Raw genomic sequence first — 27,420 nt, 5'->3', positions numbered from 1 at the left:
CCCATGCATGGTGATAAGTTTCCAGGGTCATTCCCATGGTTAGCTGCTTGGTTGTTAAATAGAAGACCATGGGTCTCAAAGCAATAAATTATGAAAATTTAAATTAAAAAAAATCTGAGTGGCAAAGAAGTGTAATTTTGTATTTGATGCCCAGATACATTGGTGATGGGGTCATTAGAAATGCCTAAATTAGATTGAAATAGATTAAAACTTCTTGTTGATGGAGAATGCCCCATCTCTTATATTCTCCATCAATGGAGAATGCCCCATCTCTTATTTTCTCCATCAAGCTGTAATGCATCAGAAAACAAATATGCCTTTGTTGCATTTTCTGTATAACTCATAGGAAATGCTGGTTGCCATCAGGTGCTGATGACAAGATTGAGGTCTGTGGTGGATGTGAATGAGTGCTCCCGAATGGCTGTGCTCAGTCTTGGTGGGGTTAAGGGCACCTGCTCAACTTCATTTTAGGGGTTATTGCAGGTTTATAATCTCCTCTCCCTGCGGTTCAACACATGTATGAAGCTGCAGAAGGAGTTAATAAAGAGATATAGGTTGTGGTTACATCCATATACTGATATCACACAACTTTGCTTCCTTTTTAATTAATCCTTTGTGGGCTTTTTTTTTTATTTACTATCTAAATGACATTGCTATTTGGATGAGTGACATCTGGGTTTAATTTCAGCCAAGCAATATTATGGATTAAGGGAACTGTTTTGAGACCGTTTTTGGCACTTTGTACCTGCTAACATGGCTGCCACTGGTGAGGTGCATGTGAAATTTGGGGTTGGTCTTGCCCGCTTTGTTTTCTGCTTGTGCTGACCTTTGGGGCGGCCTTGTGGTGCAGATCTGAGCAGCTTGTCTCTTTTGTTTGATTTCCAGATGTTGTTGTTTGGTTTTTATTGTATGATAAGCACCCTATAAATACATTAATGAAATAGTTTAACTATATTTTTATGTGTCCGAATGTATTTTATAGCATATTATTAAATGAAATAGATATTTTTTTAGGTTTTTTGAAGTGTTCTGCCTATGTGAAATATTTTATGTATGTTCTACAGATGAATTACAATTACAGAATTAACTTAATAAATTAACAGTCACTGATGTAAGGACGAAAGGGATTATTCATACTAAACATGTTCTCTACTGGGGTATCATCTAAATAAACAAAACAAAACAAATCCGAGAGAAAAAGAATGCAATATTAAGATCACAGAAAATTAGACAGAAGATTATAGAAGATCAGAATTGAGTCCAATCCATTCTGACTTGTTCCAGACTTTCAATTCTTATAAATTTCTTAACTGACAAAAGTTCATATTTGTTCATATATTTCATATATGAAACTTCATATATGAAGTTCATATATTTTTAAAGACCTTTGACTCTGTCATTTTCTGTCCAAAGCAACCTGACTGATATTCATTGTTTCTAAACTTCTAAAATATTTTTGTATTACATTATTACCCCTGTAGTTGATCCATTTCTGAAACACAAAAGCAGTCCCAGTTGTAGAGATTTATTCTTGTATAATTTTTTCCTGGATTTGCCAGAACACCATCATGTTCGTGTTCTGAAGGTTAATGCCCAAAGTCAAGCAGACAGACGCCAAGTGCTGCAAGGTTTCCAAGATTAGGACTGATTCCCTTCACAGAAATAAATGATTCCTGCCATGTTCAGTGATTTTGTGCAGCACTACTCACGGCTGAGTGAGTGCATCAATACTGTAGTCCTTACATGCTGTACATACTGATGACACTCTGTGTTAACTTGATTGACTGAGCAGTATACTGGAGAGGATGCACCTGCGAGAGATGTGCAGACATACACATTTTTATTCTGGTTTCAAAACATTTATTTTACATTTATTTTACTTGGATGTCTTAGTTTCAAATTCCAGGGGTTATCATGTTGTACTGCTAAGGTAGAACAAACAGTTATATGCTTCTTTGTTGTCAAAACTGTATTGGAAAATGCTCTAAGGTGCATCTTCTTTATCTTTTTAAAACCAAAAGCCTGATTTTTATGCTTTTAAAAGAAAATGACATAAAGGGGACTAGTGTGAAGTCTGAAAAATCAGTATCTATGTAAAGTACAGTTATCTTACAAGGTACTATTTAATGATAGGCAAATTTCTCATGTAATCCACTTAAAGGCAGTATTTTTTGTTACATTTTTATGTTTTGTTATCATTTTTATAGGCTTTAAGACAACAGCAGAAAAGAAGAAATGGAGTCTCAATGATGGTAAACAAGACTGTTCCTCGTGTTGTTTTGACACCATTAAAGGTGTCTGATGAGCAGTCGGATTCACCTTCAGGTAAATAGCTAAAGGACTGTGTGAAATATCAGTTCTAGTGACAAAGCCTTTCTCTGAGTGAGATCCGTAGCATACAAAATTTAAAGTTGTTGCAAATAATGATAATATTTCCACACAGTAGTTTTGTTTAACTTCTTCATTTCCTTACCAAATCTAGTGAGTCAAAGATGGAGGGTTTTTTCTTTGTTTTAATATATAAATGAAAGTACATAATAAAACAACAATTGATAGCAGCAGCAGCTTTAAGGGAATGCAAAGCAACATTTTTGTTTGGCTGTGGAACTCTAATGGAAGACCACATGCTGGCATTCAACGCCATCAAAAAACAGCTCCTCTGTGAATGTGAATTTGTGTCTCAGTTCTCCATTGCAATACCAGAGATCCTTGTATTAGCTTTTTTGTTCTGGCAACATTCTTATCACCACAGTACAATCCTGACCTTTAGTTCTGGTTGTTAGCTGCTTCATTTTAAAAGGATCCTGCAGAGATGTACATCCACGTTTATCACAGATCGATGATTGTTTTCCAGGTATACCTCTTTTGTAAAAGTTACTTTGCAAAGAAATGATTTTTTCTTCTTTGATTGCTTTATTACTCCATAACATGGAGCTTAATTTTTTTAAAGCTATTTCTTGGGCGTCATAGCAAAGAATTATTTATATTGGATTAGTGAACATCTTGTTTGACTGCAGAGTTCAGCAAACTTTAGTTTTCATCACTTAATTGATTTATTGAGATTTTCCTTCTATTTCCTCCAGTGCTCAGGAATCAAATTGTGACCAAAAAGGTACATTACCTTTCAGCAAGTATTAGATAAAGTACATGTTGCTCTTGATTTTAAAAAACCCAATTTTTGTTTTTGTTTTGAGAGGGGGAAGGAAGTGCATCAGTGTAATGTTTTTCTGTTTTGTTTTTTTTTAATTTTATTTATTTAAGGATCCGAATCTAAAAATGGTGAAGCAGACTGTTCTGATAAAGAAATGAAACATGGGCAAAAATCTCCAACTGGAAAACAAACAAGTCAGCACTTAAAGAGATTAAAAAAGTCTGGTTTAGGTGAGTAGGATTTGGCATGTCTAAAGTATCTTATTTGTTACTATAATACTGACGTTTTTATAAACCATGTAGTCTCCCTTTAGAGAGTTCCTTTTGTCTCTGTAATATGTGGTTGCTATTATCATTGCAAAAGCAGACTCTTCCCCAGTAGCACACCTCCTTTGATGACCAACTCATCCCTGTGAACTCTGCAGGGTTGCCTTCATATAGGAATCTTTTTCCTAGCATGCCTTTCTGCATCTGGCCTTTTAAATTTGACAGATCCACGCATCTGCAGCCCAAAGGAGCCATTTTGTAACTAGCTGCTACTTGCTGCATTACCCTCTTTACTAGCTGGAAAGTATTCTTACCTCCTCTTATGTTCCCCCCCCTCCCCGTCTTCTCTTTCTTATTCCTGAAGAAGAGAATGGCACATTCTTACATACTTGTCAGGAGAAACTGTTTGTTCAGTTGTATTTTCCTATTCCATCCCATTTTGAGACACTGTGCCCTCCTTTTATGTATTATTTTGAAGCTATATGGCTAGAGTGCTAAATACCATTTAGTAATTCATACATTTTACTTTTACATATTGCTTATCCGGTTGAGTGGAGGATGATCTGTAATTATTGTAAAATCTTGTCTTAAGAGATTATAAAGTAACCTTTCAAAAAACCAGACATTCCTATTCTGTTGTGGATTGTTTCTGTTCTCTAGAAAACAGTTTTCTGTTCACATACAAACTAGGGTGTTCCATTTCTCCAAATTCTTGGCTCAGCTGTGCTCCTGTCCCCAGTTTAGAAGCATCTGTTTGCAGAATAAATGTTTTTTCAAAGATTGGGCTATGTAAAACAGGATAATCACATAACTGTTTCTTCATCTTCGCAAAGGATTGTTCACATTTAGCAATCTGCTGAATCCTTTTTTACATGTATTTGGTGTGATCTGTTGTTAGAACAGCCATCTTGGAGAAGTTAGGCATGAACTTTCTATAGTAGCTGGCTAACCTTACAAAGGATTTAAATTTCCATGAACCTTGGTCTCCCTTAGTGTCCTGACTTTGTCTTGTTTTAGTTTTAGTTTTATGAATCCATTTTCTGAAAAAATAAAACCAAAAACAAACACTAGAATTTTATTTTTCTGTTTGCTAAATGTGACTTGAGACTGATTGCTAAAAGTAATTCTCAGCCTGCTGCTCATAGGTGTACCAGATAGTTCACTCAACTCTTGCAAAATAACAGTCCATCATTGAGTTATGTGACTCAATTTCATACATTGTCTTTCAGCACACTATCCATCAATCTTTAAAAAGTGGCTGGTGGCCCACATAGGCCAAATGGCATTGTCCTTAAATAAAAAAAACCAAAAATCTTAGGGTGTTGGAGCTTCCATTTTACAATGGGATGCTGGGTTTAGGGTGATATTCCAGTAATCTTTGTCTAGATGTAGGGTTCAGAGATATTTTGCCATGTCCATTTTCTCCAGTATTTTGTCAACTCCTGGCATTGGATAGTTATCTAATGTAGAGAGAGCATTCATTTTTCTGAAATCTATACTGAATCTAATTCCCTTATCTTTTGGGGGCACAGTAACCACTGGGGAAAGCCATGAGCTTCTGGAGGTTTCAGGAATCTTTAATTTGAGCGAGTTTTCTTTTTCCTCTGCCAAAGATTTCATCCGTTCAGATATACGCTTGAATCTTTGTCTTATGGGTTTATGGCCCTTGATATCTATTGTGTGAGTAAGTATCATAGTGTGTTCTGGGATACTAGTAAAATAATTGCTATATGCCGTTAAGAGTAGGTCCAAATCACAATGCTGTGCCTGGTTCAATTCCAGACATTGCTTAACTATCTGAATTCCCAGAGATTTCTCCAGTCTCACATATATTTCTTCTGGTGCACTCTCTGATTTACTTGTCATATGCCCTCCAAGAAAACCTTTGACCACTTTAGGGTTCATTCCACCCTTTTGAATACATTCACACAATATATATTTTGCCCTTGTTTACCAGGTGTGGTAATTGCACAATATACAGGATTTTTCAGTCTCATGACTACATGGTCCATTCCATTTTGCTACTAATTTAGTCTTGATGCTGTGAAGCAGAAGCAAAACTTTTTCACCTGCTTTATATATAAATTCCCTTACCCCTATTATCATACCATGACTTCTGATTTATCGGGACTTGTGGTAGATTCTCCTTTGCCAGCTCAGTAAACTGAGTGAGTTTTTGTCACCTTTGGGGTGTAGTCTATAATTGCGGGGCTCTATTTTTGATCTGACGCCTGTTTCCAGTTCTCTGATAGCCAGGGGTCCTTTAGGTTGATGGTTATAAAATAATTCAAAAGGTGGCTGCCTCTGGTATCTTTCTGTAAGCAAACAAAAGAAATCTCATCTCAGTGTTTGGCATCCTTCTGAACACATTTTTAAGCATATTGTTTTCAAGATTTCATTAGAATATTCTACTAGCATATCATTCTGGGAATGATGTGTTGTGTTGTTAAAGCAGTTAGTCTCTGCCGTAATACTGAATTTAAGTTGATAGCACGGCAAAGGAGCCAGCACAACATGTGTATGCCCCAGATCTGTGAAGAAGATGAAACCTGATTTTTTCCTATAGCTTCTTGGGCTATTCGCAATTTCAGGGCACTACCCTCTGTCCACCTCAGAATGTCTCATTCTAGAGGAGATACTGTGATAGCAACTCTGCAGTATTAAATTCATTTTCAGTTGTAGGAGCACCTTTTCCCTTTCCCTGATTTTTTTCCATAGAAAGGGAAGGTATTAGTGGGAGAGAACAATTTTTCTCCAATTTGCACCTAAAACATGAAGACAGATGCTTTAACTTACATTGGTTAAAGAAAGGAATGTAAATGTGTTTAAATCATATACATCATCACATACATCAAATACATCAATACATCGTATTATATTTGGGAATTATGTTCTTTCTGCAGTTGTAGTTAGTGGGTAGAACAGATGGTGAAGATAATTTAATGTGATGCACACATTAAAATGAGCACTTCTTCCACATGATTGTCCTTTGTAATGGGATTCAATGGTTGTAATGGCTGTGTTGGAAGCATAGGTTATATAAGATTACACTATGCTGAAGACAACTAACCCTTATCTCACCAAGTCAGTATTGCTTGTTGAAAAGTAACAAGAAATTGCAGGAAAATTTATGGGATACTGTGAGTTTCTCTATTCATTCAGTGGAGAAAACTATAGAATTTGTAGATTGGACAATATCATAGCTTTTCAGCAGAAACCAAACAGTAAAGCTCTTAAGAAATCCAAAAAAATCAAATTGTAGTACTTTTATTAATATTATTTTTGATACTGAGTCCAATTCAGCAAGTCTCTTAATGTCTTTTTGCCCAAGGTTCCCAATCTGTAAAATAGGGATATTTACCCTCCTTTACAAATCCCTTGGAGATCCTCAGATGAAAGGCCCTATATAAGTCCTGAGAATTCTTATTATTAACAACAATGACAATAAAAGAAAATTTCCAAGAGACTCCTTGGAACTTGGGTCTGATTCACCTTGTTGCTTGGTGTGATCTTGACAAAGCATCCCTTTGCATGACCTTTGAAATATTAAAAATCCAAGCAAACAAGAATTTTGGGTGGTTAGCCTCAGCTGTTTGTCTTATGCACTTCTACTGAACCTTCTGGATATAAATCTACTTTTTTTTTTAAATCTTCCCTGGAACTTGCAGATTCTTTTGGACTTGCTGGGACTGGTCAGCTAATTTCATGTGTCTTCTTGTCTCATTTAACAGATTCTTAGTGAGTTAGTCTGAGATTGCAGAATGTCATTTACATCTTTTAGATTATATGAAAATTCAGAAGAATATGAATTTCTTTGCACTAAATTACTATCTCACTCCTTTGTGATCACATGTCTCAAGTTGTGATATTCACTAAGGGGTTTTTTGAGGGAGAATAAAAATACAGAAGAGTGGTAATATATAGAAAAACAAAATGATTAGGTTAGGTGGACAACAGCGTGCTGCAGGTGCAGGAGCGCAAATAACATCTTCACTCGTTGTAGTAAAGTTTCACGCACTTGCGCCAATTCAAGCAGCCACATACGGTCTAACAAACATTGTCTTGTGTGAACTAATTTTGCTTTGCAATAGATGCTTTAAAATATATTGGTGAAATGACAGGAAAATGTACTTGTTTAGCTAACTCAAAATATGCTAACTTCTAGTTCAAGAAAGAGAATATTGTTCATGGTGTAGACTGGAACTTGGATGTCGTGAAAGATGAGGAAGTAAACACTGGGATGTAAAGAAGGAAACTCCTAGAATCCAGAAGGCTGTGTTCCTCTTCACAAATCTCTGGCTTATTGGAGTGCACTATAACACACAAAATATAAATAATTTTTGAGAAACAATTGTTGTTCCTGTTCCCTCTTCTATCTGTGGTAAAGGTGAATGTGTTGTGTGTTTACTCCAGGACATTTGAAATGGACCAAAGCTGAAGATATTGACATAGAAACACCAGGATCTATTCTAGTGAACACTAACCTGAGGGCTTTAATAAACAAACACACCTTTGCTTCCTTACCTCAGCACTTTCAACAATACCTCCTGCTTTTACTTCCAGAAGTAGACAGGCAGGTAAGTAGAAACATAAAACATTTGCTTCCTTACTAATAAGCCCTTTGTTTTTGAAGTAGTTACACAGTCTGACTTGATTCCGCTCAAAATCATTCAAGACTGAAACTTGCAAAATAATTAATGTTTTCTTAATTAAAACGAGCTGATATAGAATAGCTAATGTTCACCTGTGTCCAGATCACATCCTGCCTCCCTGCTGCCTCCCCCTTGTCTCTAACTTCCTTGAAACCCAAGCCACTCCATTCCAAACTGTCCAAAATGCAACTGGTCAGATTACCTTCCTAACTGTTGAATCCCTCTACTCGCTCCCCTTTGCCTTCTATATCAAGTTTAAACTTCTTGTCTTTCAAGGCCCTACACAGATCTCATTTCTTGCTGTGTTCCCCTCAGCCTCTGCATTCCACCAACAACATCAGCCTTAATGCTTAATTTGCTACTTCTCTCACTCCTATCTCCATGCCTTCTTCCACACTTCAGTCTGTTTTGGAACAACTTCTCAGTTCCAGTGTATTGAGGCCCCCAGCCTCTTGCCTAATTCATATTCCTATTAAAAGACTCATTTCTTGCATGAGCCCCATCAGTGCTCACTGAGTCTAGTTATGTACCCACTCGATTGGAGATGATGGGAGTGCTGGGTGGAGGAGAAGATAAAATATTCACATTACTAGTTCGGGTTTCCCAAAGTGTGTTGCCCTCTCTGGATCTGACTTTTAGACTGTGAGCTCCTTGGGGCAGGGAACCTCTGTGTCTTATCTGGCACATTGTTAGCAGTTAGAACAATAGTAATTTAGGCTCCAGTTCAGCGAGGTATTTAAACACTTCCCTGACTGAAGCACATGTGTAATCTCATTGACTTCAGTGGGACAGTGCATGTACTTAAATTTAGTTACATGCTTAATTACTTTTCTGAATCAGGGCCTTATGGTGTATGCATATAGTCCGTGAGTTACATTTCCGCTTTGTGCTCAGTCCACAAAGGTTTTGAGTTTGTTATCGCCCCAGATACAGAGCCTGGCTCTTAGGTCAAATTGTTGTGACTCATGGTTTTAGCTCTTGAAGTCCTTGGCTCATTCTTCAGTTTTTATCAAGATGGCAGATGCCACAAAAACACAACAGAAAGCAGTGAAATCAAGTCCGTAAGACAGAGAACTACAATATAAGCACTGATGTCGATTGCCTCAACATCTTAACACATTATATACTATATTTTAAAGACTCTTCAAACTATGTGCTTTGTCAATAGGCAGTATTTGAAGTGGAACATTAAAAGCCAGATCCACAGCAGAAGTTATGTAAGATGATTTATTCTCATGCTCCTCAGCTGCACTTAAAATTGGTATCAACAAAATTAAAAAGGACAATTTTTCCTCTGGCAGAAAAACAGACCTAGATTTAAATTTGTTATGCAGTTAACTCTATTGATAGTTTTCAGTTTTCTAATACTGTTCAGTTAATGATTCAGAAGAGTTAAGATTGTCTGTTAGATACAGTCATATTTCCTATCCAGTCCATTTAGAGCTAAACATTCACACTTCAATGTGTAAAACTACAGGCATTATTTATAAGCCTCTTAAAGTGATTATTAAAAGATAGTGGACCACAGTACTGACTTGCTGCCTTACTTTCATTTAAGATAATATATTCAATAAAAACTGCACCCATGCTCAGTATCAGGGAAAATCTGGTTTTCTCTTCGAGTGATTGCTCATATGCATTCCACTATAGGTGAGTGCACGCCCCGTGCACGAGTCTGCGGAAGCTTTTTTGCCCTAGCAACCCCGGCGGTTCGGCTCCAGTGCCTCCTGGAGTGGCGCGCATATAGCACGGTATATAGGGTGCTGCCGACAACATGGGCCCTCAGTTCCTTCTTTCTGCCTGTGACGGTCAGTGGAACGCTTGCCCCTTGCTTCATCGCAAGTAGCAACCTCTAGACTTTTGTTTGCAGTTAAGAGTTTCTTGTTTTAAGTAGTTAGCATAGTGATTAGTGTAAATAGTAGTAGTTAGAACAGTTAGCCCTTAGGGGCTGTACCGGAGCCATGCTGGGCTCCACGGGGTTCAAACCCTGTGCGGCTTGCTCGAAGGTCTTTTCGGTGAGTGACTCGCATGATCGCTGCCTCCGATGCCTCGGAGAGCAGCACCGCAAAGACAAGTGCCGCATTTGTAAGTCATTCAAACGCAGAAGGACAGAGACGCCCACCTCCGGGTGATGCTGATGGACTCAGAATTCCGTCTGGACTCGGAGCCCTCCAGGTCGCCGACGGCACCGAGCATCTCGTCGGTGCGCAGCGCTCCCCCAGCTCCGACACCGGCACCGACAATGGCACTGACCCAGAAGGTGGTACCGAAAAAGAAGAAACGGCCTACGGCCGTATCTATAGACTCCCCCCTGCGAGCGGTACAGCAGGGGGTGATACAGGAGATGCCCCAGCCACGTGCCGTCGAGACCACTCTGGCACCAGCATCTCCTCGCAGGGAGCCTCCCCCAACCCCGAGGGGTGGGGCAGTGCCCCTGCAGGGGCCATCGACGCCGGAGGCGTTTGCAGCAGCACATGCCCTCATGGCCATGCCTACGCCCCTCCCTCGGCCGAGGGATTCGGGGATGGCGTCTCGGGGTAAGCCCACGCTGGGCTACCCCGGTGGGCGGAGGAGACGGGACTCGGAGTCTCCCCCCAGACGGTCAAGGAGGGGGAAAACGGGAACCCCCCCTCCTAGCTCCGACCACGAGTCGTCGAGCACCTCCACACCGCGGCACCGGGGGCGGTCCGGGGGTTCCCAGAGGAGCCATTCCAGCTCCGCATCGAACTGGAGGCGATCATCGGGGTCCGGGCACCGGTCAGTAGCCACCGAATCGAGGGAGATGGGCCACTACCCTCGATCCCCGGTCCGCAGCTCCAGCTGCTGCACGAACTCACCTAAGCATGGCAGGCACCGCTCCCATTCCCCGGAGGAGCCGCGGCACTGCTCCCATTCATCATTGGGCCCCCGACACCGACCATGATCCCCCGTCCCGGTGCCGAGAGATATGGTACCGACAAGAGATTGGGAGCACAGTCCGGTGCGGACGCACGGGACCCAGACGCAGGCCGCCTGGCACCGGTCCAGATCCCCGGCTTATAGCCCGGTGGCCGCACAGGGAGACACACACCACTCCCGGTCCAGCAGCGGCCGTCATCCAGGGCGCCGTGACAAGCGAAGCCGGCGCTCTCGATCCTGGACACCTAGTCCAGCGCGGGCTTTGACACCAGACGCCCCTACGCTGCGTCAGCGCCCTCTCTCCCCGGTACCCAGGGGACAGGACCGGCACCGCTATAGCCTACGGTCCCGAACGCGCATCCCGGTGCAACCTACGGCAGCGACGGGGGCCCCCGCATCGCGTCAGCGTCCTCAGTCCCCGGCACACAGGGACAGTTATCGGCACCGACACACCTCGAGGTCCCTAACGCGCAGCCCAGTACGACGTCCGGCACCAACGGACATCTCTGCACTGCACCGGAGTTCTCCCTCCCCGGCATGCAGAGACCATCATCGGTACCATCATACCTCGCGGTCCCCGTCGCATAGCCCGGTACAGGCCCCGGCACCGGAGCTCTCGGGACCAGAGTTAACCCTGATACCGTGCCATGGCTCGGACAAAGGCCGTAGTCCAGAGCACGTTCACCCCAGGTCTGCGGCAGACAAACATCATCGAAAGCCCGAGGCACCTTGCCGGTACTCATCGTCCTCCAGTTACTCGCCCCTCCCCCCCATCAACCCAGCAAGCACCACTGCGACCCCTCGCCCTTGTCGCGCAGTACATCCCCAGCAAAGGGGCAGCGCAAGAAGAGCCGGAGGTCCATCAGCCCAGCTCAAAGAGGGACTGTCTCATACCCGGCACCGGGCCCGGTACCGACTTGGGGGCAGGGACCCTGGCCGCCGCTGACAACCCAGGGAACGGGGTCTATGCCATCTATGGGGGCCCAACCTCCCCCCCCACCTCTAAGCCAACAGGACAACGAGTCCGAAGAAGAGTCGGACCCCATGGAAGGCCCCTCCACAGGTCCCCTGCCTCAGTCCTCCTCCTCCTATCCCCGTGACATGACATCCAGGGACCAGAGGACCCCGCTCCCAGACTTCAAGGCTCACCAAGAGCTTTTAAAAAGGCTCGCAGAGAACTTAAAAATCAATTTAAAAGAGCTCTCCGAGGAGGAGGACCCCATCTTCGGGGTACCAGCAGGCCTGTCCAGGCTCGCATTCCCGGTTCACGACACCTTCCCGGTTCACGATTGGCTCGCCTCAGGCTCAGGCCTCTTCAGGGGTGGTTAGCCTCCGTTTACGCCCCGGCCAGACACTCACTGGGCAGAGTAGTCACTGTCCCACCCCAGGTCCTAGCGTCCCTGAACTGGTGGACAGACCCGAGGGAGGTCATGAAGGGAGTCCCATTTGCGGACCTGGTTTCCTCTGTAACACTGATTACAGATGCTTCCGATGTAGGTTGGGGGGCCCACATGAGCTGCGACCTCAGTACACAGAGTCTGTGGTCAATACAGGAGCGGAGCCTCCATATAAATGTTCGGGAGCTCCATGCAGTCCTTCTAGCCTGCAACGTCTTTCTCAGATTCCTGAAGGGCAGGGTGGTACAAGTCCTCACAGACAACACCGCAGCGATGTTTTACATCAACAGACGGGGGGAGCACGCTCCTCGGCCCTGTGCCAGGAGGCGACTCAACTGTGGGACCTTGCGGTGAGGTACGATTTCCATCTGGTTGCCTCTCACCTCCCAGGGGTCAGGAATGACGAGGCGGACCGCCTCAGCAGATCGTTCTCACCCCGCCACAAATGGTCACTCCATGGGGAGGTCACAGCATTTCTTTTCCGACCTGTTTGCGACAATGCGGAACAAGAAATGCCCAAGGTTTTGCTCCCTACGCGGTGACGAGCAGGGCTCCATCTCGGACGCTTTCCTGATAGCCTGGTCGGGGCTCCTACTGTATGCTTTTCCCCCAGTTCCACGACTTCCCAAAGTCCACTTGAAAATCAAGAGGGACAGAGTGGACATCATCCTGATTGCACTGGCCTGGCCGAGACAGCACTGGTACAGTATGCTGCTCGACCTATCCATCGCCACGCCGATCCCGCTCCTGAGGTGCTACGATCTCCTCTCCCAGGACCAGGGTCGCCTGCACCACCCAGACCTGGACTCCCTCCACCTGACTGCATGGAGGCTCTGTGGTTAACAGAGGGAGAGAGAGCTTGCTCAGAGCAAGTCCAGCACATCCTGTTGAGAAGCAGGAAGCCTTTCACTCAGGTCGTGTACCGGGCAAAGTGGAAGTGTTTCACTTGCTGGGCGGAGTCCCGGGGCATCTTGCCGCTGAGCTCTACCATACAAGCCATATTGGAGTACCTGCTGCACCTAAAGACGCAGGGCCTGGCCCTGGCCTCCCTGAGGGTACACCTGGTGGCCATCTCGGCCTTCCATTGCCCCGTGGAAGGGAGGTCTATCTTCTCTCACCCAATGTCCATCAGGTTCCTTAAGGGGATAGAGAGGCTATACCCGCAGGTTCGTGACCCGGTGCCTCTCTGGGATTTAAACCTGGTCCTTACTGTTCTCACAGGACCCCCCCTCCCCCTTCGAGCCTATGGCTACATGCCCACTGCTCGTCCTCTCCTGGAAGGTAGCCTTCCTAGTAGCCTTTACATCGGCTAGGAGGGTCTCCGAGTTAAGAGCCTTGACCTCAGAGCCCCCCTAAACAGTTTTTTATAAGGATAAAGTACGACTGAGACCCCACCCGGCCTTCCTGCCTAAGGTGGTGTCCCAGTTTCATTATAATCAGGATATCTTCCTCCCCGTGTTCTTTCCTAAACCACACGGCTCAGAGGAGGAGCGGAGATGGCACTTGCTGGACGTCAGGCGAGCCTCGGCCTATTACATCGACCGGACCAGGCTGTTCCGGAATTCAACGCAACTGTTCGTGGCAGTTGCGGACCACATGAAGGGCTCACCTGTCTCCACTCAGCGCATTTCCACCTGGATCACTGCCTGCATCCGCACCTGCTATAAGAGGGCGAAGGTGCTGCTACCGGGACTGGCGACGGCGCATTCAACCAGAGCCTAGGCCTCCTCTGTGGCCTTCCTGGAACGAGTGCCCCTACAGGACATCTGCAGGGCAGCAATCTGGTCATCAGTCCACACCTTCACCTCCCAATACGCCATCGTACAGCAGGCGAGAGAGGACACAGCCGTCGGCAGAGCCGTGCTGAGAAGGGCTTCTCGCCAGTGACTCCTACCCACCACCAAAGGTATGGCTATTTAATCACCTATAGTGGAATGCATATGAGCAATCACTCGAAGAGAGAAAACAAGGTTACTTACCAGTAACTGTTGTTCTTCGAGATATGTTGCTCATATCCATTCCACACCCAGCCTCCGTCCCTGCTGTCAGAGTCGGCAGAAAGAAGGGACTGAGGGCCCGCGTGGTCGGCAGCACCCTATATTCCGCGCTATACGCGCACCACTCCAGGAGGCGCTGGAGCCGACCCGCCAGGGTTGCTAGGGCAAAAAAGCTTCCGCCGACTCGTGCACGGGGCGCGCACTCACCTATAGTGGAATGGATATGAGCAACACATCTCGAAGAACAACAGTTACTGGTAAGTAACCTTGTTTTTTTGAGTTTTATGCATGGCTTTTGGCATGAAAAAAAGAATGTTTTTTGAATTAGGCCCTACATTATTAAGAATTTTTTCAAAAACATTTCCTTCTAATTCTTGTTTCAGTAAATTTTGATATAGTACATATGAGTGCAACACACAGTACCACAAAAGTAAACACAGTCCCCCCAATGGCCAAGAAATGAAGTTACTGAAAGAATACCCCATTGACCTCAGACTCTCACAGCAATATTTTTATCTTTATTTTAATGCTTTCCCTATGCTTCCTTCTGTCTTTCATGTGTCTGAACAGAACCCCATGCTCTTTTTGATGTGCATTTGGAAAGCAGGAGTGGGTGTACATGTCTGGGAATAATGAGCAGGTTTGGCAGCTGGAAGAATGATCATTTCAGGGTTCTTGTCTCTTGGAGGATGGAAGTTCTGGAGGCGTATCCCTGACCTTTATTTACAGAGGTTGTAATACCAAGTGTGGGTGTTTCCTGCTGCAGCATCTGAAAAGGTGCCCCATAAGGCATCCTCCTGTCTGTAACAGGAGTGGTCAGATCAAAGTAACAAGACTCTCTCATGTCTGTCTGTTTGGGATGCCGGGGTGGGGATGGGGTGGGGTTGTCAGTGAGACTTAGGGCCTGTAAGGTTTCTGATCTCCTAATCCCTTACACTGAGGCAGGCTGGATTTCTCTGCCTTTTCCGCTTTCTGTAGCAGCATGTGTTTGCACAAGCCCTGCTCCTGTCCCAGTCCTCCCCAACCCCAGAACCAGTAAGGCTATCTCTATATTTCAAGCAGGAGATGTAAAGTAAAACCATTACACTTCTATTTTTAGTGTGCTATCTCAATCAGAGCTAGTGCAAATACATCTCCTCGAGCAGCAATTTACACCTCCAGCTTGAAGTATGGACATACTCAGTGAATACCAGGGAAGGTATTCCTTTATCCCATCCTCCCACCAGGAGCAAAAGAGAGATTTTGAGGGGACTAGATAGACATAATCTGAGGATGTTCATCTTTCATTGTTTCAGAGGGCTACAGGGAGCTGAAAAGCTAGAGTGGCCGTCCCTCTGTCTGCAGGGGAAGTGGGAAATCGGAGTCCTGGCAGACACTCGAGCAGTGTCTCTTGCTGCCTTTATCCCTCCTACACACCTGACTTCACCAGTCGTTTCGGGCAGCTTGATTATTTGGGAGTAGGAGAGCGTTAGTGCCTAGTGACCACTCCAAGCAAGCAAATATCTGGTGAAGCTGATCTCTGATCCCTTTCCGTGCCCAGCTCTAAGACCACCTGTACACTTCCTTGCTAACACTAGAAAAATCCAAATACCACAGAATTTTTTCCACAACTTTTTGTTTGATAATTTTTACATGCAGTTTCACTCAGAAACATTTCCCCCCTTCCCACACTATTGTGCAATCAGCAGTTGACTGGTGCCATCCTCCCCAGAGATGGCTGCATTTCAGCAGTGCTATATGGATATACTATCTGAAGTGCTGTGATGAAAGATGCTTTATAAATGTCATATATCAATACTATCTTTATTAATATATGGTGATCAATGAAATAGACTGTTGGGTAACGGCAGGCACATTTATGCTTTATGACTGCTCTAAATAGAACAACTGTATGATGAATGGTGAATTGTCATTTCTGTCATAAATACCATTTTTCTAAACTATAGAACTCCGCCTTCTTACATAAGAATGGCTATACTAGGTCCGAACAATGGTCCATCTAGCCCAGTACACTGTTTTCAGACAGTGGCCAATGCAAGGTGCTTCAGAGGGAATGAACAGAACAGGTAATCATCAAGAGATCCATCTTCTGTCGCCCCCATTCCCAGCTTCTAGCTAACAGAGGCTAGAGACACTTCAGAGCATGCTTTTTCATATCTACCCATCCTGGCTAATAGCCATTGATGGACCTATGCTCCAGGAAGTTATCTAGCTCTTTTCTGAACCCTGTTATAGTCTTGGCCTTCACAACATCTTCTGACAAACAGTTCCACAGGTTGACTGCGTTGTGTGAAGAAATATTTTTGTTCGTTTTAAACCTGCTGCCTATTAATTTCATTGGATGACCCCTAGTTCTTGTGTTAGGAGAAGGAGTAAACAACAACACTTCCTTATTTACTTTCTCCATGCCAGTCATAATTTCATAGACCTCCATCATATCCCCCCTTAGTCATCTCTTTTTCTAACTGAAAAGTGCAAGTCTTATTAATCTCTCCTCATATGTAAGCTTTTCCATACCCCAGTCATTTTTGTTGCCCTTTTCTGTTTCTTTTCCAATTTCACTATCTCTTTTTTGAGATGGGGCAACCAGATCTGCACACAGTATTCATGATGAAGAGACAATATGGTATTTTCTGTCTTATTATCTATCCCTTTCTTAATGATTCCCAACATTCTGTTAACTTTTTTGAGTGGTAACATCTAAATTAGACCCCATCATTTTATATGTATAGTTGGGATTATATTTTGGGACTAGATCTGGGTGGAAAAAGTTATTTCCATTGCCCAGAGGATTTTGTTGTTTTGAAATTTTGGTTTTTTCTATGGTTTTGGGGGGAACAAACCTATTTTGAGATTCTCCGTGGAAGGGAATGGAGCCCTAGCTCTGGGGACAATCCACCTGGTGGGCTGTCCTAGAGCCATGATCCCAGGATACATTGGTGTCCCTGACACAGCAGCAACCTGCCCAGAAACAGGGGACCTGGTAGCTCTGGGGACCCCTAGTCTGCAGGGTGGACTGCCCTTGAGCTGGGGATCAAAGAGCCGCAAGCTTAGGAGCAGGGACTCCCAGGACTTCCGGGCTGTTGATAAACTGTATGGTCAATTGCTTGATCACACGTTGGTTTGTTATTAAATATACTCAAGAGACCAAACAAACAATGTTAGTCAGGTTTATTAATATGGTACAGGAAAAAGGTTCTGTATGCTATCAGACTCCAAGAAGCCATCCCTTGCAGCAATGTTGTATGTACCTCATGCAAAGGTGTGCTCCCCCATTATACATTTCAGATAGTATTATATATAGGATTTTACAAATTACACATCTCTTTACACATCACTAAAATTCAACCCATCAGTTTATCCCAGTTCCTTAACTTGGCTTTGTTCCTTCCTTATCTTTGTTTTGGAAACTAGCATTCTATGTACTGTTCTGTGAAGGTAGAACAAACGAAGATACCTTGATTTTTGACAAGTCTTTTATTTGCTTATGCCAAATACTTACTTTAGCAAATGCAAGGAGTTATGGGATACTTCGCATATGTGAACAAGATTATGGTATAATCCAGTTTAGGCTGTATCACTGTTACAATATATGTGTTTAATTGTGTTGGTGCTTAATGCATACCAACATATATATATGGTGCCAATAATACATAATATTGATACATATTTATATGCTACCTAGCATATATTCATCAACAGGGCTCTTGCCTCCCTATCAGCCCTCCAAATGAGTTTGCAGGAAACCAGGTAGGTGTTGAAACCAGCCTTGCAGGCAGGTTCTGTCAGAATGTTGTCAAAATCAAACCATCTCCACAGAATGTTTAAATTTTGACAAACTGGCAATTTCTGATGAAAAATGGTTTTGTCAGATTTTTTTCTAGCAAATTGTTTTAATTGGGACATTTATGTTGCTCATCAGCAGTGTATTTTGGACCAAAGACATCAATGCTTTTATTAGTAGTTTGCATAGAAGCCTCAATCTAATTGTCTGAAGACGCTTTTGACACACGTAACTATCTCCAGTAAATAGACATGTTGGGAGCACAAAGTCTCCATCTAGATTGCTACACTGCATTGGAATCTTTTACAACTAAGTATCTGTTAAAATACATTTTGTGTCTGTGTGTGTGTGTGTGTGTTGGGTATATATCATATTGGTTCAGCTCCACTGGTGCTAGCTGTGGAAGTTGTAATGTGGACAGGGCTCTAGGTGTCTGCTGGTGTGTTAAACACTGTGCTGTCTAGCTTAGCTTGGAGCAGGTCCCTATAACATGTTGTTTAAAGGGTTGGTAGCTGTTAATGTCTTGTGTACACCCTACTGTTGCTATTGCTGGTGGAGCTGAAATGTTGATAACAGTGGGGAAAATATCCAAATCTAGACAGCACTTTGGAGAGGAAATGCCCTTTTAATGACCTCCTGCTTAGAAAAGGGTCACCCACTCTGATTAATTCAGTTTCAGCAAGCTGCTTTCCCTCATTGTCACAGAGCTGAGCAAAATGGCCTTCCCACCCATTCTTTAGGAGCACTGCTATCAGGGGCCCACCAAATCTGACTCGCTTCTGAAGTTTGGGAATTTAGCTCTTAATCCCATGTTTTCTTAGGGAGTCTTTAGTTCCTTTGAGTCTGCCTCTGATGTCTTAAATCTGTCCCCATGCCCTCTGCGAGGTCAGTGGGACTTTCATCTAATGGTACATCACAGTACACCTTGATGCCTTCTCATAAGACCTGGATACCTAGTTAGTGTAATGATTTTAACTTATTTTACAGATTTTATCAGCTCCAAAGCATTTAAGACAAAAATGAGCAATAGCAAAAGGCATAGCAAAAATTAAATCTCCCCTTAGCCATGCTCATTTTATATAACTGTAATAGAAATCTCTTGGTTTGAGTTCAAGTCAGCCTTACAGTTTGCAGCAAGAGCTAGATAGTCATTTGGGCACAAAATTATTTGTTTAAATACTATTAAGAAAATACTTTATGTGATAGTCAGGCCAGAGGGCCTCGAAAGGGCATACCAGGCCAGAGTGTGAGCCCTAGAACACCAAAAAACCCTTTTCCTGCGAGCAGAGGAGAGATGATTGTACTTAAACCCTGCCTTCCCTAAAGGGAGAGGGGGAAGCACAGGAGAAGGAAGCTGCCAGAAGGCTTGTGGCAGCTGGAGGAGAAACTTCCCCTAGGCTAGGAGACTGTAGTTCTCTGCAGCCAGAGGGGCAGAGAAGGAAACAACCCTTGGCCCTAGCCGGCAGGAGGGAGCCACTGTAAGGTACCTCCCGCCCGGCCTGGGGGGGCACGTTGAGGGGAAAGGACAAAAGACTTGTTCAGCCTGGGGAGATGGGGTAACCGGTGACTCCCTGGCCCACTACAAGGGGTAGAAGCGTGAGACCCACAAGGGTGAAGCCGGCTGTTTGCCACATTAAGTAATGTAATAATTCACAAGAACGTGTGAACGTTTAAGGTTCATGACTAATAAATTCTTGATACCAGACACTGCATAATGTCTCCTCTTAAACCAAAAGATTATCATGAGTCAAGACCTTCCTCAAGCACTTTTTGTTTGTAGATCAGTGACACCAGAACTGAAGCCTGTCTTGAGGGATAGTGCCAGTACTATTGATCTATGACGCTGTAACATCCTGTCAGGTTCAGGTCAGCTCTACCTAGAGAATATTTTGTTTCTGTTTCAGGTCACTGCCCCACTCCATTGGGTTAATGCCGGCACGTCACATCTAGAGCAAGTCTCCATGCTAAAATTCTTGTTGAATTTTTCATTGAAAAAAATGTACAGATCGTTTTTTAAATGAAATAAGTTTGTGATTTCATATATTCCTTTCAAATAGGCAAAGCGATTTAGAGCCCAGTCACCTACAAAACTTCATTTTGAAAAACGCTTTGCTTTTGCATAGCTCAAGACAAATGAACATCTATAAAAGTAACTTCCTTTTGTAAGCCTATTTTTTTTCCTGCTGAAATTACCTGTGCTGAGGTTTAGCTACTCAAGTATTTCTGCACTGTTGAGTGAAGGTGATGTATAGTACATATCAGCTGCAATACTTGAGTGGAACAAGGTGAGACAGAGATGGTTTGGCAGCTCTTTGTCACATGGTTCTTGTCAGTTTATTAATACTTTAATACTGTTTTAACATATAGTCCTGCTATAGTAGGAGAGCACAAGTTCAGCTTCTGTTTCATACTTTTTTTTTAGTAGCACAACCCATCATTTTCATGGCTTTCTTTGCAGTGTCTGTACTTCAGGCAAAGATTTCACATTTTCTGCAGTGTCCCACTAACCTTTTTGTGTTATGACATCTTTCTATTCAGAATTCATCCTTTGTTTTGTGTGTGTTACACATGATTCATTTTAGATTTGTATCTGTGGAATTATTGTGAAACAGTAGTTATATCTTCCCTCTGACACCTTCTCAATTTATATTTGTTTTTAACTTCACTGACCGCTCAGTCGATCCAGAGAAATCGATCTGACGGCCCTGAATTTGCCGCCGTCAATGAAGACCTAGCCATAGGCTCTTAAGTGCCTATGCCACTTTTGAAAATGCTAATTAGGTTCCTATGTCACCTGGGCACTTTTAAAAATTGTACCTTTACCCCACAGAACAGTATAATGGCTGCCTCAAAATTTAATTTGAGGATCCAGTGTTCCTAATCTCAGTAGAAACGTATCTCTCAATGGCACTCAGAATCAATCTCTGGATAGTGATTTCACACCTGATTGCTTTTGAGTGTTCATAGTATTTTGACAAATTTCATATTTCCAGCTTGCTTGGATTACTGTTAAGTGACATGGTGGAAAATATAGCCATGCCCTGTCTAAACTAATCTTCCCACCATTGCTCCCAGTGGTGAAGTTGTGCTAGTGTTAGTGCAACAGTGAGAGATTTCCCAAAACCATGCTAGTGTCTTGCCCTCCCCCCGTCTGTCCTGTGTCCGTCTCTCCCCCCCCCCCCCCCCCAAAAAAAAAAAAAAAAAAGTATGAAAGTGAATGGAAAGACTATAGGAGTTGGCTCAAGCTCTTAACTGGGACAATTGTCAAATTCAGTGCATTTCAGTTAAGCTAAATATGTTAATGGCATTCTTGCTTATTTTTTTGCAGCAGGGCACTGTCATGCTACGTGCTGTGCAAACACAATAAAATGTGAACATTTTGTTTAAATACCATGTTTTTGGAGTCTCTACAAACCTATTCACAGTAGCTAAAGAGTGTGAATTGGTGTTTGCTAGCACACATAAGCTTACTGCTGTGGAAGCTGTTTTCTTTGTGCTGGGTTATTAAAGCCCTTGTTGCAAGCTGTTGTCACACTTCTTTGTAACATGTTTCATATCCGCGCACACAAGAGCTTGCTGCAGTGCAGAGGTCTTGACAGACCTATTGCAATTGCTCTTGGTTTGAGCAAGGCTCAGACTTGGTTACAGCCTGTATTGGGACACTGCAATGTTACAGTGTCAGCTGTATGTTGTGAATTCATTGTTGAAAATGTGCTGTTGCAATTGCTCTTGCCACACTTGCTCTATCCTCCTACAATTTGTACAAGCAGCCACTCTGAATAGTGTACCATGTGTACTGTACTTCTAATTGCTTTTTTTGTTTTGAGCTAGTGCAGCTTCTGTAATTTTATGCATATGAGTTTTCTGTTTTATAAGGTGTAGTGCAGGCGATGGCAAGCTTTTCTTGTTTAAGAAACGGATTTTTGTGTGGAATATTGTTTCCATTTAATTTTACAAAAGGTACTGTTTACGTTGGAAAATACTAATTTCACATTTAAAGAAAGTTTGGTACAATACCTCTCTAATTGTGAGATGCTCCTCCTACAATCACCCTCTTAAGGGACACCTGTTGGGAGCTGTGGTTTATGTACACACGATGACTGGTACCACAGGGGTAGCTGATAGTGGAGCTGAGCAACTGAAACAGCATGACTAGTGAGAACACACTACATAAATGCAAATTAAAACAGGAATCAAGTCTTGTCTCAACAATATGCTGGTAGTAGAACAGTGAATCAGTGTAGCCATCAGTGGAGCAGCCTGGGTGCTAGACTGATGGTGGGAGACTACCCTAAAATTCTTAGTTTAGACAGCCATGTAGCATGGATTTGGCGGATGATGGAGAGAGAGAAAAGGCGTACCCATCCCTCTTTCCCTGTGCCAAGCAAACCTCTACCTCTTTCCTTTTCTCCTTTTATAATAAAAATATGGCATTCTACAATAAAGGGTTGGATGTGGGAGAAAACAGCATTTGCTGTTGTATCTCCTTTATTGTTTTCTCCCACCCCTAGCGCATTCCCCTCCCCCCCTGTATTTTTACCACAAAATCGCAGTCCATCAATTTTTTTTTTTAATCTTAGTTGAGTGCTACTTTATTTTTTTTTAAATAATTTTCTTTTTCATGGCTGCTTCTTTGTCTTCTGGATTGTTTGATCTCATTTTCTGTGTCATTTTTCTCTTTTCCCAGGGGGACACAGTCTCCTTATCCTTGTATTTATTTATCTTCATAAGACACTTGTCAGGTAGAGAAGTACTGCTATCCCCATATTACAGATATGGGAACTGGGGCCTAGATCCTTAGATGTATTTAAGCACCAAAGTGATTTGCTCAAGGTCACACAGGATGTCTAACAAGCAAGGAAATGAACCTTGGTCTCATGAGTCTAAGACTACCACCCTAGCCAATATGTAGAGAGGCAGTGATATCTAATGGTTAAAGTAAAGGACCAGAGAGCAGAATACTATTCAAAGTTCTGCCATTGACTTTCAGTCCTAGAGCAAGTCATTTAATTACTTTGTCCCTGCTTCCTATCTGTAGTATTATAAACATAGGGATGTTGTAGATCTAATTATTATTTGTAAAATATTTGAGATTCCCAGATGAAAAGTGCTTTAGAAGTGCAGGATATTATCGTTGTGTTCTCTTGGCATTGGGTGAATTATAGCAGGGGATTTGGGGGGAGGGGGTGTTAATTGTAGTTAAGACTATATTTCCATTTGAATCTCTATAATCAGGGTTTTATATACATGATTAAATACTTACACCTGTCTTCAACTACAGCAATTTTATTTTTAATAATTTTGTAAGACTTTTCCTGTTTAACTTAAAATTATTGCAATATCATAATGTGAAATTGTTTGCTTGTTTAAGATGTTTATTTGTAATATTCCACTACTCTCCTATTTTTCAGGAGGAGATGTATACATGTTTTATTTTTATTAGCAGGTTAGGCCTAAGGCATCTGCTGCTTTACACTTATTTTTTTCTACTCCTCCCTCTGTCTTGCTTGATGACTTCACCATTTCTCACCTTTTCAAATTCTCAAAGCCTTCTAAAAAGGCTGCTCTTCATTCATGCTTTTGCTGATCACAGCCTTATCTTCAATTCACCATTATTTGTTAGAGTGGGTGATATCTTTAATTTTCCTCATTTTATTATGATCTTTATAAATTTCTCTACTTTGTAACTTGTTCTGAAGCATTTGGTAGTGATACTGGTATGACATATGCTATAAGAGAATACATTTTAGTTGTACTTGTCTAATATGTATGCAATTAAAAGATGCTGTTTGCTTCATATGTTCTTTCCTTTAATTTGTTGTAGCTTGGTTTTAAAACCTGCCTTATCTTTTCATTTTGCCAGATTTATTATTCTGTTGTAGTCTTCATTTAGTTTCTTGTGTCTCAGCTCAGCCGGGCTGGATTCCATTGTCTTTTTTGACACTACAGTGTATTGGAATGAATATAACTATCCCAATTGACTGCTTGATTTAGGCAGGATCTAAATTAACCATGTCACATTTCACTTTGAAAATATCTGTTTGTACTTCTGCAGTCTTACTTGGTGTATTTCCTACAGTAAGGAAAAGGGCTTCTTTTTGTTGATTTTTTTTTTAACTCTAAAAGAATCTATCCACTTTTTTTTGCTACATTATAGCTCTTGTGGAGCAAAAGTTTTTCTAGCAGACGCTTTTCCTTGGTTTTCTTTCATGTCTCCCCTTCAGATTTGGATTTTTTAGCTAAAGTAATATTTAGCATTATCTGCATAATCTGTCTCTCTTTTATATACATATGCGACCCATTTTTCTTGTGTTATGTTGATGATCACTTGTAGTTGCTTCCTGCTCTGCCTATGAGATAATAACCATATTCTAGGCTAAATAAACAGTGGCTGGAGACCTCGGTAAGAGACATTGTTACTGAATAAGCAATAATATTCAGATTTACCATTGCACCAAAAATGCCACAGCATTTTGAGGCATAATTTGCTATTGGTTTAATCTTTTTCTTGGCATCTAGATGAAATGCGAAGTTGAGGTTGGCTGTGTTTGTGAACAAAAAGGTATTGAGTTCTGAGGACAGTAAAGAGTCATCTGCATAGATTTGCATACAGTAGGATTACTGGCAACTATCTTCATTTTGAGTCTTTATCTGTTTTGGCATTCTTGCGTTCTTCAATTTTAATGTAGTGTGCTTTATTGTCAAAGAAATGTCCTGATTAGCCACACATTCCCATATGTTCAGTTTGCGTAACCCTCTGATTCTCTTTATTTATTTTTTTTGAAACTCAGAACCTCCCTCTCCTTCTGAGACTAACAATACTTATTAAATACATTTTGACAGTCTCCAGAAAATATAGGTTTATCTTCAAATTCCCAGACTGTTTTCTCTGTATCATAAAAACCCCACGTGTATGTGTACACATAACCACACACAGCTTCACTTCTGTGTTTCAAATTAACCCCTCCAAACAGTTCCTTATCTTCAGTCAATGAAATACAAGTTGCTGCCCTTCTGTCTCTGATTTTGGCAAATATCACTGTTTATAAAATGTTCTGTAGTTTCCAGCTGCTATCATCTCTCTCATATTTCCACCCTCCATGTCTTTGAGAACCTGAAATGTGTGCTTTATGTTATATTTCATAATTTTCTGCTCCTTTATTCCCCATTTTTATTGCTCATCTACAAATGTACTTAGGTCTTTCTTTCCTTCTGCTTATTTTCATAGGATGCATCATTGTTTTTATTTTTAAATATCAAACGATTGATGATGGGGAAGCCAGTGAAATGTCATAGTGGAGTTATGTGATGAGTCAATTTTAAAAAGGTACTGCCTAGATTGGTGGCTTTGCGAACTGCATTTGGTCTGCATACAAATGCCTGTTGCTATATATTTGCACCATTCTTGTGAGCAAGGATATACACTGGTAAAGTGGCTTCATAACTTTTAATTTTTTTCTCTTCCATCTATATGAGCTCTCTTGCCCCGCCTAGGCCTAGATACTTTGCTTTAAAGTGATACATTGTGAAGGCTGGGGTTGGCTAAACCACCCTTCCACAATAAGTTGGTGGAATTGGTATATTGATTTGGTCTCTGGGTATGGTGAGGACTGGTGTTTAATACATTAAACAATCTGGAAAAGCAGATTAACACTGGTGCCAAAATTTGCTGATGACAGTTATTTAAATAGCAGAGTATGAGAAGGCTGAGAAGCTACTGAAGGCCCTGGCTAAGGTGGATAGCTGAGCATGGTTGTCATATGAAATTTAATGTAGATGAGTGCAAGGTGATGTACACTGGAAGGAATGTTTTGAAATACCTTGTTGAAGGTTTCTAAGCTAGCTCTAACCACTCAGAAAAAATCCTCTAGCCAATGTTGTGGACAACTCAGAAAAAACATCCATTCAGTGAACAGAAAAGCAAACAAAATGTTAGAGATGTCTATGTAAAATATATAGAGATGATGCTGAAAGAATTGTGTCTTATATGAACTGATAGTAAGCCATCATCTTCAATATGTTGTTCAGTTCTGGTCATTCCATCTCAAAAACCATATAGCAGAAATGGAAAGGGTCCAGAGAAGGACAACAAAAACAGTGAGAGGTATGAAAAGGCTTCTGTATGAAAAAAGAATAAGATAAGGATAATGTAATTTAGAGAGGAGAGAAATAAGTGATGACATGGTGGAAGAATATAAAATAATGAACAGTGTACGGAAGGTAAATCAAAAACTTCCCTTCAATCTTCTTTATAATACCGGAATCCAGTGAAATTTGAAAGGCAACAAATTTAAAACTGATAAAAACAAAGTATTGTATTTTTATACAGTACACAACTAAAACATGGAACTCCTTGCCATACCACAAGATGATATTGAAACCAAGTATTTATCAGCTTTCAATTAAAAAAAAAAACCAGATGCTTATATGACTAACAACATCTACGGTGAAATTAAATGGGCTAAAATATTTGGGAGAGGTAAAAACCCTCATATTTCTATGCATATTCCAACTAATTCCTGGTGTTAGGAATAAACCTTCCTCTAGGGCAGCTTGTCTAATAATTACCCATTATGGGGTCTCTTGCACATTCCTCTGAAGAATGAACAGTGTGATTCCTGCTTCTATCAAGAACATGATATGAGACTTGATGGACCATTGGTGTGATTTGGTATGACCAACCCTATGTTCTTAACTATGGAGAATTCCAATACCTTTGCTGTTGATAAGTTGTTTAGCAGAAACATTAGTATTTTATCAAAAATGCAGCCATTGTTTTGGAGAGCTGATAGATTTGCAGGGGCAAGTAGAGAAGTTTAAAATGAAAACCACTATTTTGGGCTTGCCAGTCATGACAGTGTCCTAGTCATCTGCTTCCATTTGCTGCAGTCTGAGCCTCCTGAATGGGTGGCAGAGTGGCCAACAATAGAGAGGTGACATACAAGAATATTGCAATTATTTCATATGCTAGTTAGAAAATAATGGGAAAGGTTCTCCAACTCCTTAAACAGGAGGAGGCATCTCATGCTGAAGGCATTTTTCAGATGAATAAAATTTAGAGTTTTGTAATAGCCACCCCATGCTTTCATATGGAGAGCTCAAGGTTGTAGAGGACTCCTTGACAAAATGGGCTCCCAGGAGATTTGACCAAAGTGAAGGCCAGGAAAGAACATTACTGTGCAGAGCTCAGTCTGAAAGGAATTGAGGCAAAGCTGGTTAGGAATTTCTGAAAATTGAATAACAGTCTGATTGTTAAACAGCACAGAGACTGGAAG

General features: G+C 42.0%; 1 protein-coding gene across 1 annotated transcript in view; it reads left to right on the top strand.

The window, feature by feature from the left end:
- ASXL3 (ASXL transcriptional regulator 3) overlaps nucleotides 1-27,420 on the top strand; it is a 141,788-nt gene that overhangs the window by 79,243 nt on the left and 35,125 nt on the right. Inside the window, exons 7-9 of the mRNA XM_067553821.1 lie at nucleotides 2,208-2,325; nucleotides 3,262-3,381; nucleotides 7,831-7,994. Coding sequence (XP_067409922.1) covers nucleotides 2,208-2,325; nucleotides 3,262-3,381; nucleotides 7,831-7,994 — 402 coding nt within the window. The remainder of the gene's footprint in view (nucleotides 1-2,207; nucleotides 2,326-3,261; nucleotides 3,382-7,830; nucleotides 7,995-27,420) is intronic.

Source organism: Emydura macquarii, unplaced genomic scaffold (genome assembly GCF_026122565.2).
Source record: "Emydura macquarii macquarii isolate MOO-44397 ecotype Brisbane River unplaced genomic scaffold, CSIRO-AGI_Emac_v2 contig_1477, whole genome shotgun sequence".
NCBI lineage: Eukaryota > Metazoa > Chordata > Testudines > Chelidae > Emydura > Emydura macquarii.
The sequence above is the reverse complement of the archived record's forward strand: the minus strand, read 5'-3'. Positions and strand labels throughout refer to the sequence as shown.